The sequence below is a fragment of the Lithobates pipiens genome, unplaced genomic scaffold (assembly GCF_037356315.1).
Source record: "Lithobates pipiens isolate NorthernLeopardFrog02 unplaced genomic scaffold, aLitPip1_a1.2 Scaffold_25, whole genome shotgun sequence".
In the NCBI taxonomy this organism is placed as follows: Eukaryota; Metazoa; Chordata; class Amphibia; order Anura; family Ranidae; genus Lithobates; species Lithobates pipiens.
In genome coordinates this window covers 188,021,080-188,034,208 of record NW_027507787.1, presented here as the reverse complement: position 1 = coordinate 188,034,208, position 13,129 = coordinate 188,021,080, and the positions used below count along the sequence as shown (strand labels likewise).

Here is a 13,129-nt window from a genome sequence, read left to right as displayed (position 1 = left end):
CGGCAGCAGTGCGTGTGCGCGGACAGCAATCGCTGTTTTGATTGGATCCGACCTGCTGCCTAGCAACCACGGATCCCTGCACTCACGCTGTTCAGTGTCTCCGGCTCCTCCTGCCCCTGCTCTGCTGATAGATTACATTGTCGGCAGGGCAGGAGAGCCTGGAGAGGAGACACAGGCACATCCGCACAGCGGGAGGTGACCGCGGCCTGTGTTAACCCTCTCCAGGCCGTGGTCAGCGCTTACCCACCGCTGTGCGGCCCGGTCATCACCAGATATCGGACTGCGGCCCCAAGGTTGATCCCGGCGGGCCCGGCCCACCGGGCAAACGCCCGGTGTGCCCTATGGCCAGTCCGGGCCTGGTGAACAGTATAGTGCAGTGGTTAGTGTAGTGGACAGTATAGTGGTCACTATAGTGGTGCAAGTTAGGGGGCGCAAATTAACTACCTTACCCCGGGTGCTGACAACCCACGCTACACCACTGGTGGTGATTAAATACCACCAAAAGAAAGCTCTAGCTGTCTCAAAATAAATGAGAGCATTGCATGACCGCACAATTGTCAAAGTGTGACAAGCTGACGGCGCTAAAAGCTGAAAATTAGCCTGGGCAGGAAGGGGGTGAAGGTGCCCGTTAAATGGTTTAGAATGCTTTTCGATCCGGCTGTACAGTGACTGCATTGTAGAGTTGGGACAGCAGGTGGCGCTGCCTCGCTAACAGCAGCGTAGAACGTCGTCTAGATGAGCGCTTGGTGATCATTAGTTGTGTTGGATTCTCTCTGAGGTTGATCATTAGGCCTGTGTTGGTACCCGGAAGCGGTGTGTGTAGTGATGGCGGGATATTTTGCAGAACGATAAGCCGGGCCGCTCGGGATAAGTTTGGGATGACTCGCCGTACGCTCAACTTTCATCCCTTTGAGGAGGGAGCGGACTCCAGACGGACGGAGGGAACACAAGGGGACAGGTGAGCAGGAGCTCCGCCAACTGCTGTCTGTTACCTAAGAGAGCCGGCGTCACCTGTATACAGGAGACCTAGACCTCCCCTCATTACCTGTGTACAGGAGACCTCCCCTCAGCCCACCTGTATACGGGAGACCTCCCCTCAGCCCACCTGTATACGGGAGACCTCCCCTCAGCCCACCTGTATACGGGAGACCGCCCCTCAGCCCACCTGTATACGGGAGACCGCCCCTCAGCCCACCTGTATACGGGAGACCGCCCCTCAGCCCACCTGTATACGGGAGACCGCCCCTCAGCCCACCTGTATACGGGAGACCGCCCCTCAGCCCACCTGTATACGGGAGACCGCCCCTCAGCCCACCTGTATACGGGAGACCGCCCCTCAGCCCACCTGTATACGGGAGACCGCCCCTCAGCCCACCTGTATACGGGAGACCGCCCCTCAGCCCACCTGTATACGGGAGACCGCCCCTCAGCCCACCTGTATACGGGAGACCTCCCCTCAGCCCACCTGTATACCGGACCCCTCAGCCCACCTGTATACCGGAATACCGGAGACCTCCCCTCAGCCCACCTGTATACCGGAGACCTCCCCTCAGCCCACCTGTATACCGGAGACCTCCCCTCAGCCCACCTGTATACCGGAGACCTCCCCTCAGCCCACCTGTATACGGGAGACCTCCCCTCAGCCCACCTGTATACGGGAGACCTCCCCTCAGCCCACCTGTATACGGGAGACCTCCCCTCAGCCCACCTGTATACGGGAGACCTCCCCTCAGCCCACCTGTATACGGGAGACCTCCCCTCAGCCCACCTGTATACGGGAGACCGCCCCTCAGCCCACCTGTATACCGGAGACCTCCCCTCAGCCCACCTGTATACCGGAGACCTCCCCTCAGCCCACCTGTATACCGGAGACCTCCCCTCAGCCCACCTGTATACCGGAGACCTCCCCTCAGCCCACCTGTATACCGGAGACCTCCCCTCAGCCCACCTGTATACCGGAGACCTCCCCTCAGCCCACCTGTATACCGGAGACCTCCCCTCAGCCCACCTGTATACCGGAGACCTCCCCTCAGCCCACCTGTATACCGGAGACCTCCCCTCAGCCCACCTGTATACCGGAGACCTCCCCTCAGCCCACCTGTATACCGGAGACCTCCCCTCAGCCCACCTGTATACCGGAGACCTCCCCTCAGCCCACCTGTATACCGGAGACCTCCCCTCAGCCCACCTGTATACCGGAGACCTCCCCTCAGCCCACCTGTATACCGGAGACCTCCCCTCAGCCCACCTGTATACCGGAGACCTCCCCTCAGCCCACCTGTATACCGGAGACCTCCCCTCAGCCCACCTGTATACCGGAGACCTCCCCTCAGCCCACCTGTATACGGGAGACCTAGACCTCTCCTCAGCACCTGGAGACCTAGACCTCTCCTAAGCACACCTGTATACGGGAGACCTGTATGATATGCTATGGGTCCACGCATACATTGGCATTTACAGGGGTATTCGTAGAGGAGCGTCTAGGCCTCATGCACGCAGGGCATGTACTAAACTCTCCTAAATGTCTTTCCTCTGGTCAGCCACGTTTTTTGCAGAAAGTTTTTTTTCCCTGTCAATTGAAATCAACACTCAAGCGATTTGCACAACTAGTGGTAATGTGCATCTAGAGGCGTTTACAGGCGTCAAGCATTTTTTTATGCTAAAACGTAGCTGCGCCTGGACGTGATGGCAGTGTTTTTTTTCTGCATGTAAACACCTATGTCTGTGTGGACACATAACATGTAGGGGCATTTAGAGGCAGAAAAAACCCACTAGACGCTCCTACAGGCAGCATTAAAATCTGTGCCCGAGCTTTTAGGCCTCATGAACATGGACATAAGAATTTGGGCTGCCAGAAAAAATGCCTCTAATCGAATGTTTTTTCTCTTGTGTTCTAGCTACTAAAATAAATTAACGTGCATAAGTGGACATTTCTACATATTTGTGTGCAAACATTGAAAAAACTATTTCCAGCGAACGCATAACTGGGCTATTTTTCTTTCCACCGCTGAAAAAAAAAATTGTGAAGGAAAAAATTACTTATTTACAAAACAGAATAAATACAACCAATAGAAAGCTCTATCTGTCTGGAAAAAATAAACAAATTTTGTTTGGTTACATTATTGTATAAAGTACCTCTGCGCCAACCAACTTGACAAGAGGAATGAAAAGATGCTGCAAACACTGGAGGGAGCTTAACCTACTCCCTAGGCAATATCAATTAGGTGGTTTTAGTGTTGCGCAAATGGGAAAATTCAAGAAAAGAGGGGAGAGAGTGGGGAGTGGGTAGAAAGGGAAAAACAAGAGGGAGGGGGAAGGGAGGAAAAAGAAAAGGGGAAGAGAAGGAAGGGGGAGGGAGGGGGAAGGAGAACAAATGAGTATGCAGGTAAAAGGATAGAAGGGTCAAGATCAAAGAGTGCTAGTGCGAAGTTGGAAGTGTCTAAATGTGCAAAAAATCCTTAATCGGTTAATAAAGTGCGTGCTAGACTGAAATGTTATGGTGTGGCAATCAAATATAGATCCTAATAGAGTGCCATAAAAATAAAACTCACAATATTGGGTAAATGCCTAAGTTAATAGACATACAAATCATAGATGCTGTGCAAAACTGCAATAAGATATGCCAAATGTGAACAGTAAATAAATATATAACTTAAGGTGATAATCCAAAATATATGACTAGAAGTGTGCAATAAAAATATTCACATAAGCACAATCCCATGTGACATGCCAAGTGAGAAAACACAAATATCAATCCAATATAAAGCAAAATACATATTCCATGCAGTGCTTTAAAGTGCAAATAGTGCTGGCAGCAATAAAAAATGTAACAGCACAGGTGAAATGATAAACACATAAAATAAGGTGCTGGTAATCAGTCTGAGCTATTCAGTCCTGTGAGCGTGCTGTGTTCTAAGGGGAAGCACTTTGCTTTGAACTTCAGTGACCCATGCAGACATACATGTGCAGTGACTTTTTCCTCCTATTGTCCAGTAAGTGGACGGATGTGCCCTTACCTCACGGTTGTGAGGTTACAGCCTTAATCAAAATATAGATGGATAGCTTGCTCCTGTTCCTGGGATAGGTATGCCTCACAAGATAAAGAGATAATGTCCCATAGTGTAGTAGTTTAAACTGGTTGAATTTTATTAAATATAGCGACAGGGTACTCACATTCTGAGTGAATAAAAACTGCAATAATAGAGCAACAAGCAGAGTAACGAACGGTGCGTTCCAGTGTCCTTCCTGGTATCTCTCTCACTTCCTTCCTTGCGCATTCGTCACCATTCGTCACGTGAAGAAGTCACGTGACGGTGACGAATGCGCAAGGAAGGAAGTGAGAGAGATGCCAGGAAGGACACTGGAACGCACCGTTCGTTACTCTGCTTGTTGCTCTATTATTGCAGTTTTTATTCACTCAGAATGTGAGTACCCTGTCGCTATATTTAATAAAATTCAACCTGTTTAAACTACTACACTATGGGACATTATCTCTTTATCTTGTGAGGCATACCTATCCCAGGAACAGGAGCAAGCTATCCATCTATATTTTGATTAAGGCTGTAACCTCACAACCGTGAGGTAAGGGCACATCCGTCCACTTACTGGACAATAGGAGGAAAAAGTCACTGCACATGTATGCCTGCATGGGTCACTGAAGTTCAAAGCAAAGTGCTTCCCCTTAGAACACAGCACGCTCACAGGACTGAATAGCTCAGACTGATTATCAGCACCTTATTTTATGTGTTTATCATTTCACCTGTGCTGTTACGTTTTTTATTGCTGCCAGCACTATTTGCACTTTAAAGCACTGCATGGAATATGTATTTTGCTTTATATTGGATTGATTGATATTTGTGTTTTCTCACTTGGCATGTCACATGGGATTGTGCTTATGTGAATATTTTTATTGCACACTTCTAGTCATATATTTTGGATTATCACCTTAAGTTATATATTTATTTACTGTTCACATTTGGCATATCTTATTGCAGTTTTGCACAGCATCTATGATTTGTATGTCTATTAACTTAGGCATTTACCCAATATTGTGAGTTTTATTTTTATGGCACTCTATTAGGATCTATATTTGATTGCCACACCATAACATTTCAGTCTAGCACGCACTTTATTAACCGATTAAGGATTTTTTGCACATTTAGACACTTCCAACTTCGCACTAGCACTCTTTGATCTTGACCCTTCTATCCTTTTACCTGCATACTCATTTGTTCTCCTTCCCCCTCCCTCCCCCTTCCTTCTCTTCCCCTTTTCTTTTTCCCCCCTTCCCCCTCCCTCTTGTTTTTCCCTTTCTACCCACTCCCCACTCTCTCCCCTCTTCTCTTGAATTTTCCCATTTGCGCAACACTAAAACCACCTAATTGATTTGTTTGGTTACAGTTTTGCATGACCGTGCAATTATTCAAAGTGTGACAGTGCTGAGAAGTGGCCTGGGCAGGAAGGGGGAGAAAGTGTCCTGTATTTAAGTGGTTAAAGTGGAACTTTAGTCAGAAAATGAAGTCCTGCTAGATCACTTCAGACTGGCCCCTTTTGCAGGTATAGCTATGTAAAACATTAAAAATAAGTGTCTATACTGTTTCAAATACAGTAATACACCGTCTCACCCTGCTCTACACATGCTCAGTTGCTTTTTTTCTGTTTAGGCGCTGGCTAATTTGTACAGGCCAATCTGCTGACAGCCTTTAAGAGGATTTAAACCCTCCTATCTTTTACAGCCAAGGAAGCTGCTTCTGTTGGATCTGTTACTGCCATGGTGCTGCTCATTTGTTCAGTTATGACACCAGGCAGTTGATGGTTTAACAGTTTGGTTGTAGACACAAGCAAATGTGACAGTTGACAATTCCAGAATTTTTTTTTTTTTAAACTTAAAGTGGTTGTAAAGTCACTTTCTCTACTAACTAGAATCTCCTCTGTTATATCAGGTTAAATCGCTCAGTGCCTTTTTGTTTAAAAAAATAAAATAAAAAAATAAAAATAAAAAAAAGTGTGTGTGTGTGTGTGTGTGTGTGTGTGTGTGTGTGTGTGTGTGTGTGTGTGTGTGTGTATATATATATATATATATATATATATATATATATATATATATATATATATATATATATATATATATATAATTTTTTTTTTTTTTTTTTTTATTGTCATTTTTTGTGTATAGCGCAAAAAATAAAAATCGCAGAGGCAATCAAATTTCACCAAAAGAACATGGGTATTACAGCATTGCATCACTGCGCAATTACTAGTTAAAGAGATGTAGTGCCAAATTCTATAAAGTGCTCTGGTCAGGAATAGGTTAAAACCTCCCAGGGCTGAAGTGGTTAATGTGGAATGTATGTTTGTTTCTTGCTAAAGAAATTTTATATTTGATCAACAATAAAAACACTCGTTATTACATATCTAGAAAAAGAGTTAAAAAATACTTGGTGTTGTATCACATATGATAGTCAAAATAACATATGCACATTTCGCATGTAACCCTCCTTAATCGGGACCATATGTTGTCAATTTTGATAGTTGTCCAACCATTATTTTACCCAGTATAATCCAGGGGTTCACATAAAAGGATGCCTGTCGGCCCGTGGGAATACCCCAGAGAGTCATAACCCCTGGGCATGAAGTCCAGTAAAGGGCCCTAGGACAGGGCTTGACAAATTTGCTTTGACCCTAGAAGCCAGCTAAAGTTAGAAGGCAGTTTTTATTTTATTTTTTTGCCTACTGATTACTATCACCCCCTTCCTGCCCAGGACAATTTTTCAGCTTTCAGCGCTGTTGCACTTTGAATGACAATTGCGCGGTCATGCTACACTGTACCCATATGACATTTTTAGCTTTTTTTTTTTTTTCAGACAGATAAAGCTTTCTTCTGGTGGTATTTAATCCTCACTGTGATTTAAATTTTTGTGCTAAATACATGAGAAAAAAAATAAATAAAATGTCTTTATTTCTGCTATAAAATTTAGCAAATAAGTAATTTTTCCTCTACACTAATGTGGTGATGCTGCACTGATGAAGCTGCGCTTGCATTGCTGGAACAGTGGTAAAGCTGCACTGCTGGGAATCTGGTTAGGCACCGATCTGCCATGTGTAGACTTGACTTGGAGCCCTCCAGGGGGGAACCAGGGTGCCCTGGGGATCCTCTGCGAGATGGTAACCTGCTCGGGGCCACTGCTGAGCCCACTTACAGCCGCCGGTTCCTCTTGCAGGGAGTCTCCATGGACAGCATGATAGACCGGCACCCAGTGGGAGAGTGGATTGAGCCGCACAGGAGACACTGCCTGCCAGCGGCTCCATTACGCCCACCGACCCACCCCTCCAACTACACCTGCATCTGCCCTAACATGCCATTCACAGTTCCATCCTCAGTGCTGCCACTCACCACCCCCGGCATCAGAAAACACTTGCTGGTCCCCCGGCAATGTTGTGCCTGGCTGCAATCGCACCCACCCCATGCTAGCCACTGAGGCTGACAACAACCCAGGTGCCAGCCCGCATTTGCAACCTGGCGTCTGGGATTTGTCGAGCCCTGCCTTAGGAGCACATTTAACGCTTTGATCGCCCATAATGTTAACCCTCTCCTGCCAGTGTCAGTATAGTTACGGTGCATGTTATTTAGCACTGATCACTGTATTGGTGTCACTGGTCCCCAAAAAGTGTCAGGTGTCCTATTTGCCGTAATGTCGCAGTCCTGCTAAAAATCGCTGATCGCTGCCATTAATGGGAAAAAAAAATTCCATAAAAATATCCTCTAGTTTGTAAAAGCTATAACTTTTGTGCAAACCAATCAATATATGTTTATTGGGATTTTTTTTTTTTACCAAAAATATGTAGCAGAATACATACTGGCCTAAACTGATGAAGAAATTTTAGATTTTAAATTTTTTTTTTTCAACATTGTCGATCTTTTTTTTGTTTGTAGCACAAAAAATAAAAACTGCAGAGGTGATCAAATACCACAAAAAAAGCTCTATTTGTGGGGAAAACAACCCCATACATTTTATGTGTAGAGCGTCGCACAACTGTGCAAGTATCAGTTATCAAGTAACTCGGTGCCATATAGCAAAAAATTGCCTGGTCATGAAGGGAGGTAAACCTTCCGGGGCTGAAATGATTAACAATACTCTGTAAACGTCTGAAACTCAGGTGACCAGTTGCTGGAGTTTTGGGAGAGGAATGTTGTCTCATTCTTGCCTGATTTATGATTCCAACAGCGACCTTGGTGAAAAATTGAAGCGCCACTCAAAGCTGAAGAGTTCTTCTCTAAATTCACAGAGGAAGGGATGCCAGCGAGTCAATATAACTATCCAGAGAGTAGTGTGCATCTAAATAGAAGAAATGATGCTCTACCAGCCAGCCCATTTGACATGAAAGTAAGAAGTGTCCTCAGCCTTTGTGTTTCCACCAACAAGTGGTGTAATTCCTGCCACTGGTGTAAAGGAAACCATCACAGCCATGGCTGACTTTGCACCTAAAGGGGGTAGAGGTTCAAGGGGGCAGTAAAACCACAGCTCAGTTGTAAGGTAAAACCTTACAACGGAGCTGTGGTTTTACTGCCCCCCTACATCCCATTGCAATGAGCCACACCAGTGTTACCAGAGCCGGTGAAGCTATTAAGTTTCCCTGATTGTTACCAATCAATACAGTGTCACCAGAGCCAGTGCAGCCAGCTACAGTGTTCCTGATCACCGCCACACCATTGCAGTGTTGCGTCTGTCTGCTGTCTGTTCTGACCCATGAATAGTTTATTGACCACGTTTCAGCATGCTTTCTGCACCAATCCTTTGCCTGTTTGCTGACCATGTCTTTGCTTGCCAACTGAACTGACCCATCTGTACGTCCTCTGACTGTTTTTCTGGTGGGATACCATCTCAGCCATCCCCTAAAGACAACTGCACTCCTAGAAACACAGAGACCCTCTTGTTCTTCCTTTCTTCAGCCTTCTGTACTTATTGGCCTGTGAACATGGCATTCCTGGGGGCAGCCATGTACCAGTAGGCTTGGCTCATAGGAATGGTGACTGCTACAGGTGATATTACACTAAGCTATATTTCCTGACCCATCTGTGCAGAGGCGGCCAATACAGTAATGTTTTTGATATAATTGGTTGATTTTTGTGGTAAGCAAGATGCAATGTCCGGTACATAATCAGTGCAAACTTTGAAAATGTCTCACACATGTTATATCCCTATACTCAGGTTGAGTAGCAGAAATGTGTTTTGTGGCAATTTTCTTTTTTTTTTTTTTAGTATTCCCATGCTGGGTGTGAAAATATCTTATTTAATGAACAAAAAGCGATTTTTTTTTTTTTTTTTTTTTTTTTTTTTTTTTAAAGACTCGCTTTGCCTTTTTAGAAAATACCTTGGGGTTTGCTTTCTAAAATATGGTTATTTTGTGTGTGTGTGTGTGTGTGTGTGTGTGTGTGTGTGTGTTTTTTTTTTTTTCCTCCTGTCCTTCAGGGACTCGAGAAATATGATAGACAGTCAAAAAATTTGACGTGTTGTTAATGCTCCTTGGATTTTGGGCCCCTCTATGCGAGAGAACTTGATGAAATGACAACTGTGAAACAACACATTTGATTTAATTTAACATTTTCCGAAAATTCTGACAAAAAATAAATAACAACAAAATAATAACAACTTTAAAAAAAAAAAACTCATTGTTCCTCTTACTAAATACCTTGGACTGTATACTTTCCAAAAATGTGTCCTTTTGAGGGTATTAGTAGTGTGTTGGCATTTTAAGGATTCAAGAAATGAGACAGTCAGTCAGTACATAAAGATTGATTACTTTTCAAATATATACCATGGTTTGTACACACTGTAAAGCCCCTTTTCAAATGGACGATCCGTTCAGGTCCGCCTGTCAGTTTTTCAGGCGGACCTGAATGAATGCTCCATAGAGCTCTATGGAGCGTCAGATGTCAGCGGTGACATGTTCGCTGACATCCGCACTGCTCTGATCCGAAAGAGTGTAATGGAGGAAAAAGCTATTTTTCCATCCATCATCGGATCGGGTGACGATGGACACTGCGGTCCATCGTCATCCGATCTCCCATAGAGGAGAGCGGCGCTGTGACAGGTCCGTCCCTGCGCAGTGTGCAGAGACGGACCTGTCATCTTCCTGTTCAGCGGAAATATCCCTGGGGTGGATCAGCACTGATCCACCCCGTGTGAAAGGACCCTAACTTTCACATAGACTAAATAAAGTACACCTCTTCTTTTTTTTATTTATTTATTTTTGTAGCAGAGTTCATTTTGTCCTGAATTTATTTCGATTATTTCTAACGTTTTAAAACAAATTTAGAATATTTTTTCCCTTTTATTTTATTTTATATAGAACCCCCCCCCCCCCCTATAAAAAAAAAAAAAAAAAAAGCCTCGATCTTTAAAATTATTTAAATATGAGAGCAATGTTGCACGACTCATTTGTCAATCAAAGTCTGACAGCGCTGAAAAGAGGATGAGTCTGGTCTTCAAGTATCTGCTTGATTTTGAGCATTGTGATTCTACCATGTAATTTGAGCATATTGCATAAGCTGGTGGACAGGTGTTCCCTGTAAAGTGCTTGGTATATTTTTATTATACAGTTTTCTCTCTCAGCCTCATACTCTTGTACAGTTGCTTTTCAGTTCAGTCACTGATTTGGGCCTGTGGGAATAGAGCTTGTTTGTGTTCTATTTTTATTTTGGCTTTATTTACTTTCACACCTTCAATCTTTTGGTAAACATTTGTGGGGTTGTTTGTTTTTTGTTAGGTGTTTTAATTTTTTTTTTATTTCTTTCTTGTTCAATTGTTTATTTACATTTTCAATACATGTAGCAAAAAGGGGGTGAAATCCCCAGAATGATTCTTTTTTGGTAGAAATATACAATGAGCAGCAGGGTGTATCATGTTAACACAAGACACAGTTGAGTTGCTTACACTGGCAGACATCTTTTGTAACAATATGGAATATAAGCAAAAGGTGATTCAAATTTAATTTTCTGGTTTACAAAGGAAACGGGGATCTTAAATACCATTTGGTATATATGTCTTTTGATAGTGAGGCAAATCTGGTTTTAATAGGATATAGAGGCTTTCAAAAGAAGAAAATAAGGAAACTAGGAAAGAGAAAAGAAAGGAAAGTGTGTAGGGGTTGGGGAGAGAGTACTTGAGCACACACACACACACACACACACACACACACACACACACACACACACACACACACACACTAGCTGACCATTTTTCATTCACCATGGACCTGTTTAGTTGAGAAAGTACTTTGGAAACCGTTAACGTGGAGGATTTCCATGAATGGGCAATCATTTGGTAGCCTTAAAAATATGGGTGATTCATTTTGCTGTGGAATGCGAAGACATATCTAAGGGGTTCAGCAAGGCCTCTATAGGGGTGTGTGTTTGTTTTTTGTTTTTTTTGTTCCCCCCCCCCCCCTTCTTCTGATTTGATCCCTTCTGGTTCACAATTTTGACTTTTCTATAATATCCATATGATTCCTAAATTGAATGTATACTGGGAAATTCATAAAGAATGTCTGTGGCACTCTTTAGAACTCCTTCGTGGACAAGTCCATGACCCCAATGGACACTCCATCCTCAGTGCAGCTGAACTCCTACGTGCTGCTGCCAAAAGGTATTTGTAGCTGAGTGGGCAGAGCCTGATGGCATCAGGTCCTCTCCCCAGTGGGTGGATCCATACCCATTAGACAGCCTGCTTTTGGCTAAAGTATTCTCCCATTGCCTGCTGTCAATAACGAGAACAGTGGATGGGAATCTAGTCTTTAAACTTCCCTATCAGGATGTGCCCACTTCCAGCATCACTGGTTGCTAAGAGCCTATTGGCTGTGTAGCAAACTGTGTCTTTGAAAACCACTGATAGGAGGGGGAAGAGGAATCGGTTGCAAACATGCCACCATGCTTCAGAATGTACAGAGATGGGCACTCTGCCTGTCCGTGTGGCAGCTTTTTTTTTTTTTTTTTTTTTTTATGCTGGATGCTCTGAATATTATTGTTTTTTGAGCTTATCGACAGGTTCATGTCAAATGGGTATTGCATTCCTGTACAAATCTAAATGAATGCAAAATTTGTTTGAACAGATACACAAGCCCAAAGCCTTTTAAAAAGTATAATGTTCAGTATTAAAATTATTTTGAAAAATCTGCCTTTTTATTGTCATTATTAAAACATATGTAAACCTGAAATCAATAATGTTATTTATTGCAGCCCACCAGTCTTTTAATGTAGTGGCTGCATTTCCTTTATCTGGTAATGTTGTGTATAACACACTGTCTACGCTAATTTCTCTATAGTATCTATGGAGGGAGCCTTTGTTGTCACACAGGCTAGACTTCACGTTTGCCTTTGTTCATCTCCATTACAGGGTGGATTGAGAGGATTAGTAGCTTACCAAAAACAATGTTGTTTACGCTGTTGTTTCTGCTCATAGCAAGTGACAAACACATTGCGATTCTGTTAAAGGGTAAGTTCATCTTTTGTAAAATGTTACACCCATATTTGGGTTGTAACAGGTTACAATTGCTCCGCCCGCCCTGCCACCGCATCCGTTCAGTGTTCTCTGAATGGATGAACAAGTACCTACCACTGCACTGTTGTTCATTCTCTCATTTTCAGTGTGTGTGTCTTGCCCATATGAGGTACAAGCAGACAGAGATACACTGAGAAGTCTGCAGGTGCAATGCCTAACAGGCTTCAAGAAAAAAAAAAAAAAAAAGCGTTTTTTTTTTTCCTGCAAAGAGATGTGCATTTTTATTTATTTTTTAAAAGGTGAACATCTTTAAGATCAACGGCAATTTTTGGAACTCGCTAAAAAAAAAAAACTTTTTCCCAGTCTGATCAAAGGAAACACTTACCACTGGTAAGCTGCAATATCACATGTTTTGCCTTTGGGTTTAGATGCATCTTATTTCTAGAAAAAAAAAAAAAGATGAGTGCTAACAAGAAATAGCTGTGTTTTTTATTTTGTTTGTCATGTTTTATCTGGTCTTTTCTTTTCAGAAAGCAACATATAACCGATTTCTTCAAACCAGCTTGCAAACCAGGTATGGTCCTCTGTACACCATAACTGCTATATTATGAAATTCGTTCTAACTACTGCAT

The 13,129-nt window shown here is 43.5% G+C and overlaps 1 protein-coding gene across 2 annotated transcripts in view; it reads left to right on the top strand.

Annotated features, from left to right (window-relative positions):
- Positions 1-464: 464 nt before the first annotated feature.
- Positions 465-13,129, top strand: part of SLF2 (SMC5/6 complex localization factor 2) — a 74,489-nt gene continuing 61,824 nt past the window's right edge. Inside the window, exons 1-2 of one of the 2 annotated variants that reach the window (XM_077455313.1) lie at positions 465-958; positions 13,028-13,071. In XM_077455313.1, the coding sequence (XP_077311439.1) occupies positions 879-958; positions 13,028-13,071 (124 nt within the window). In that variant the 5' untranslated portion in view covers positions 465-878. The remainder of the gene's footprint in view (positions 959-13,027; positions 13,072-13,129) is intronic. The other variant, XM_077455314.1, reaches the window with a different exon arrangement.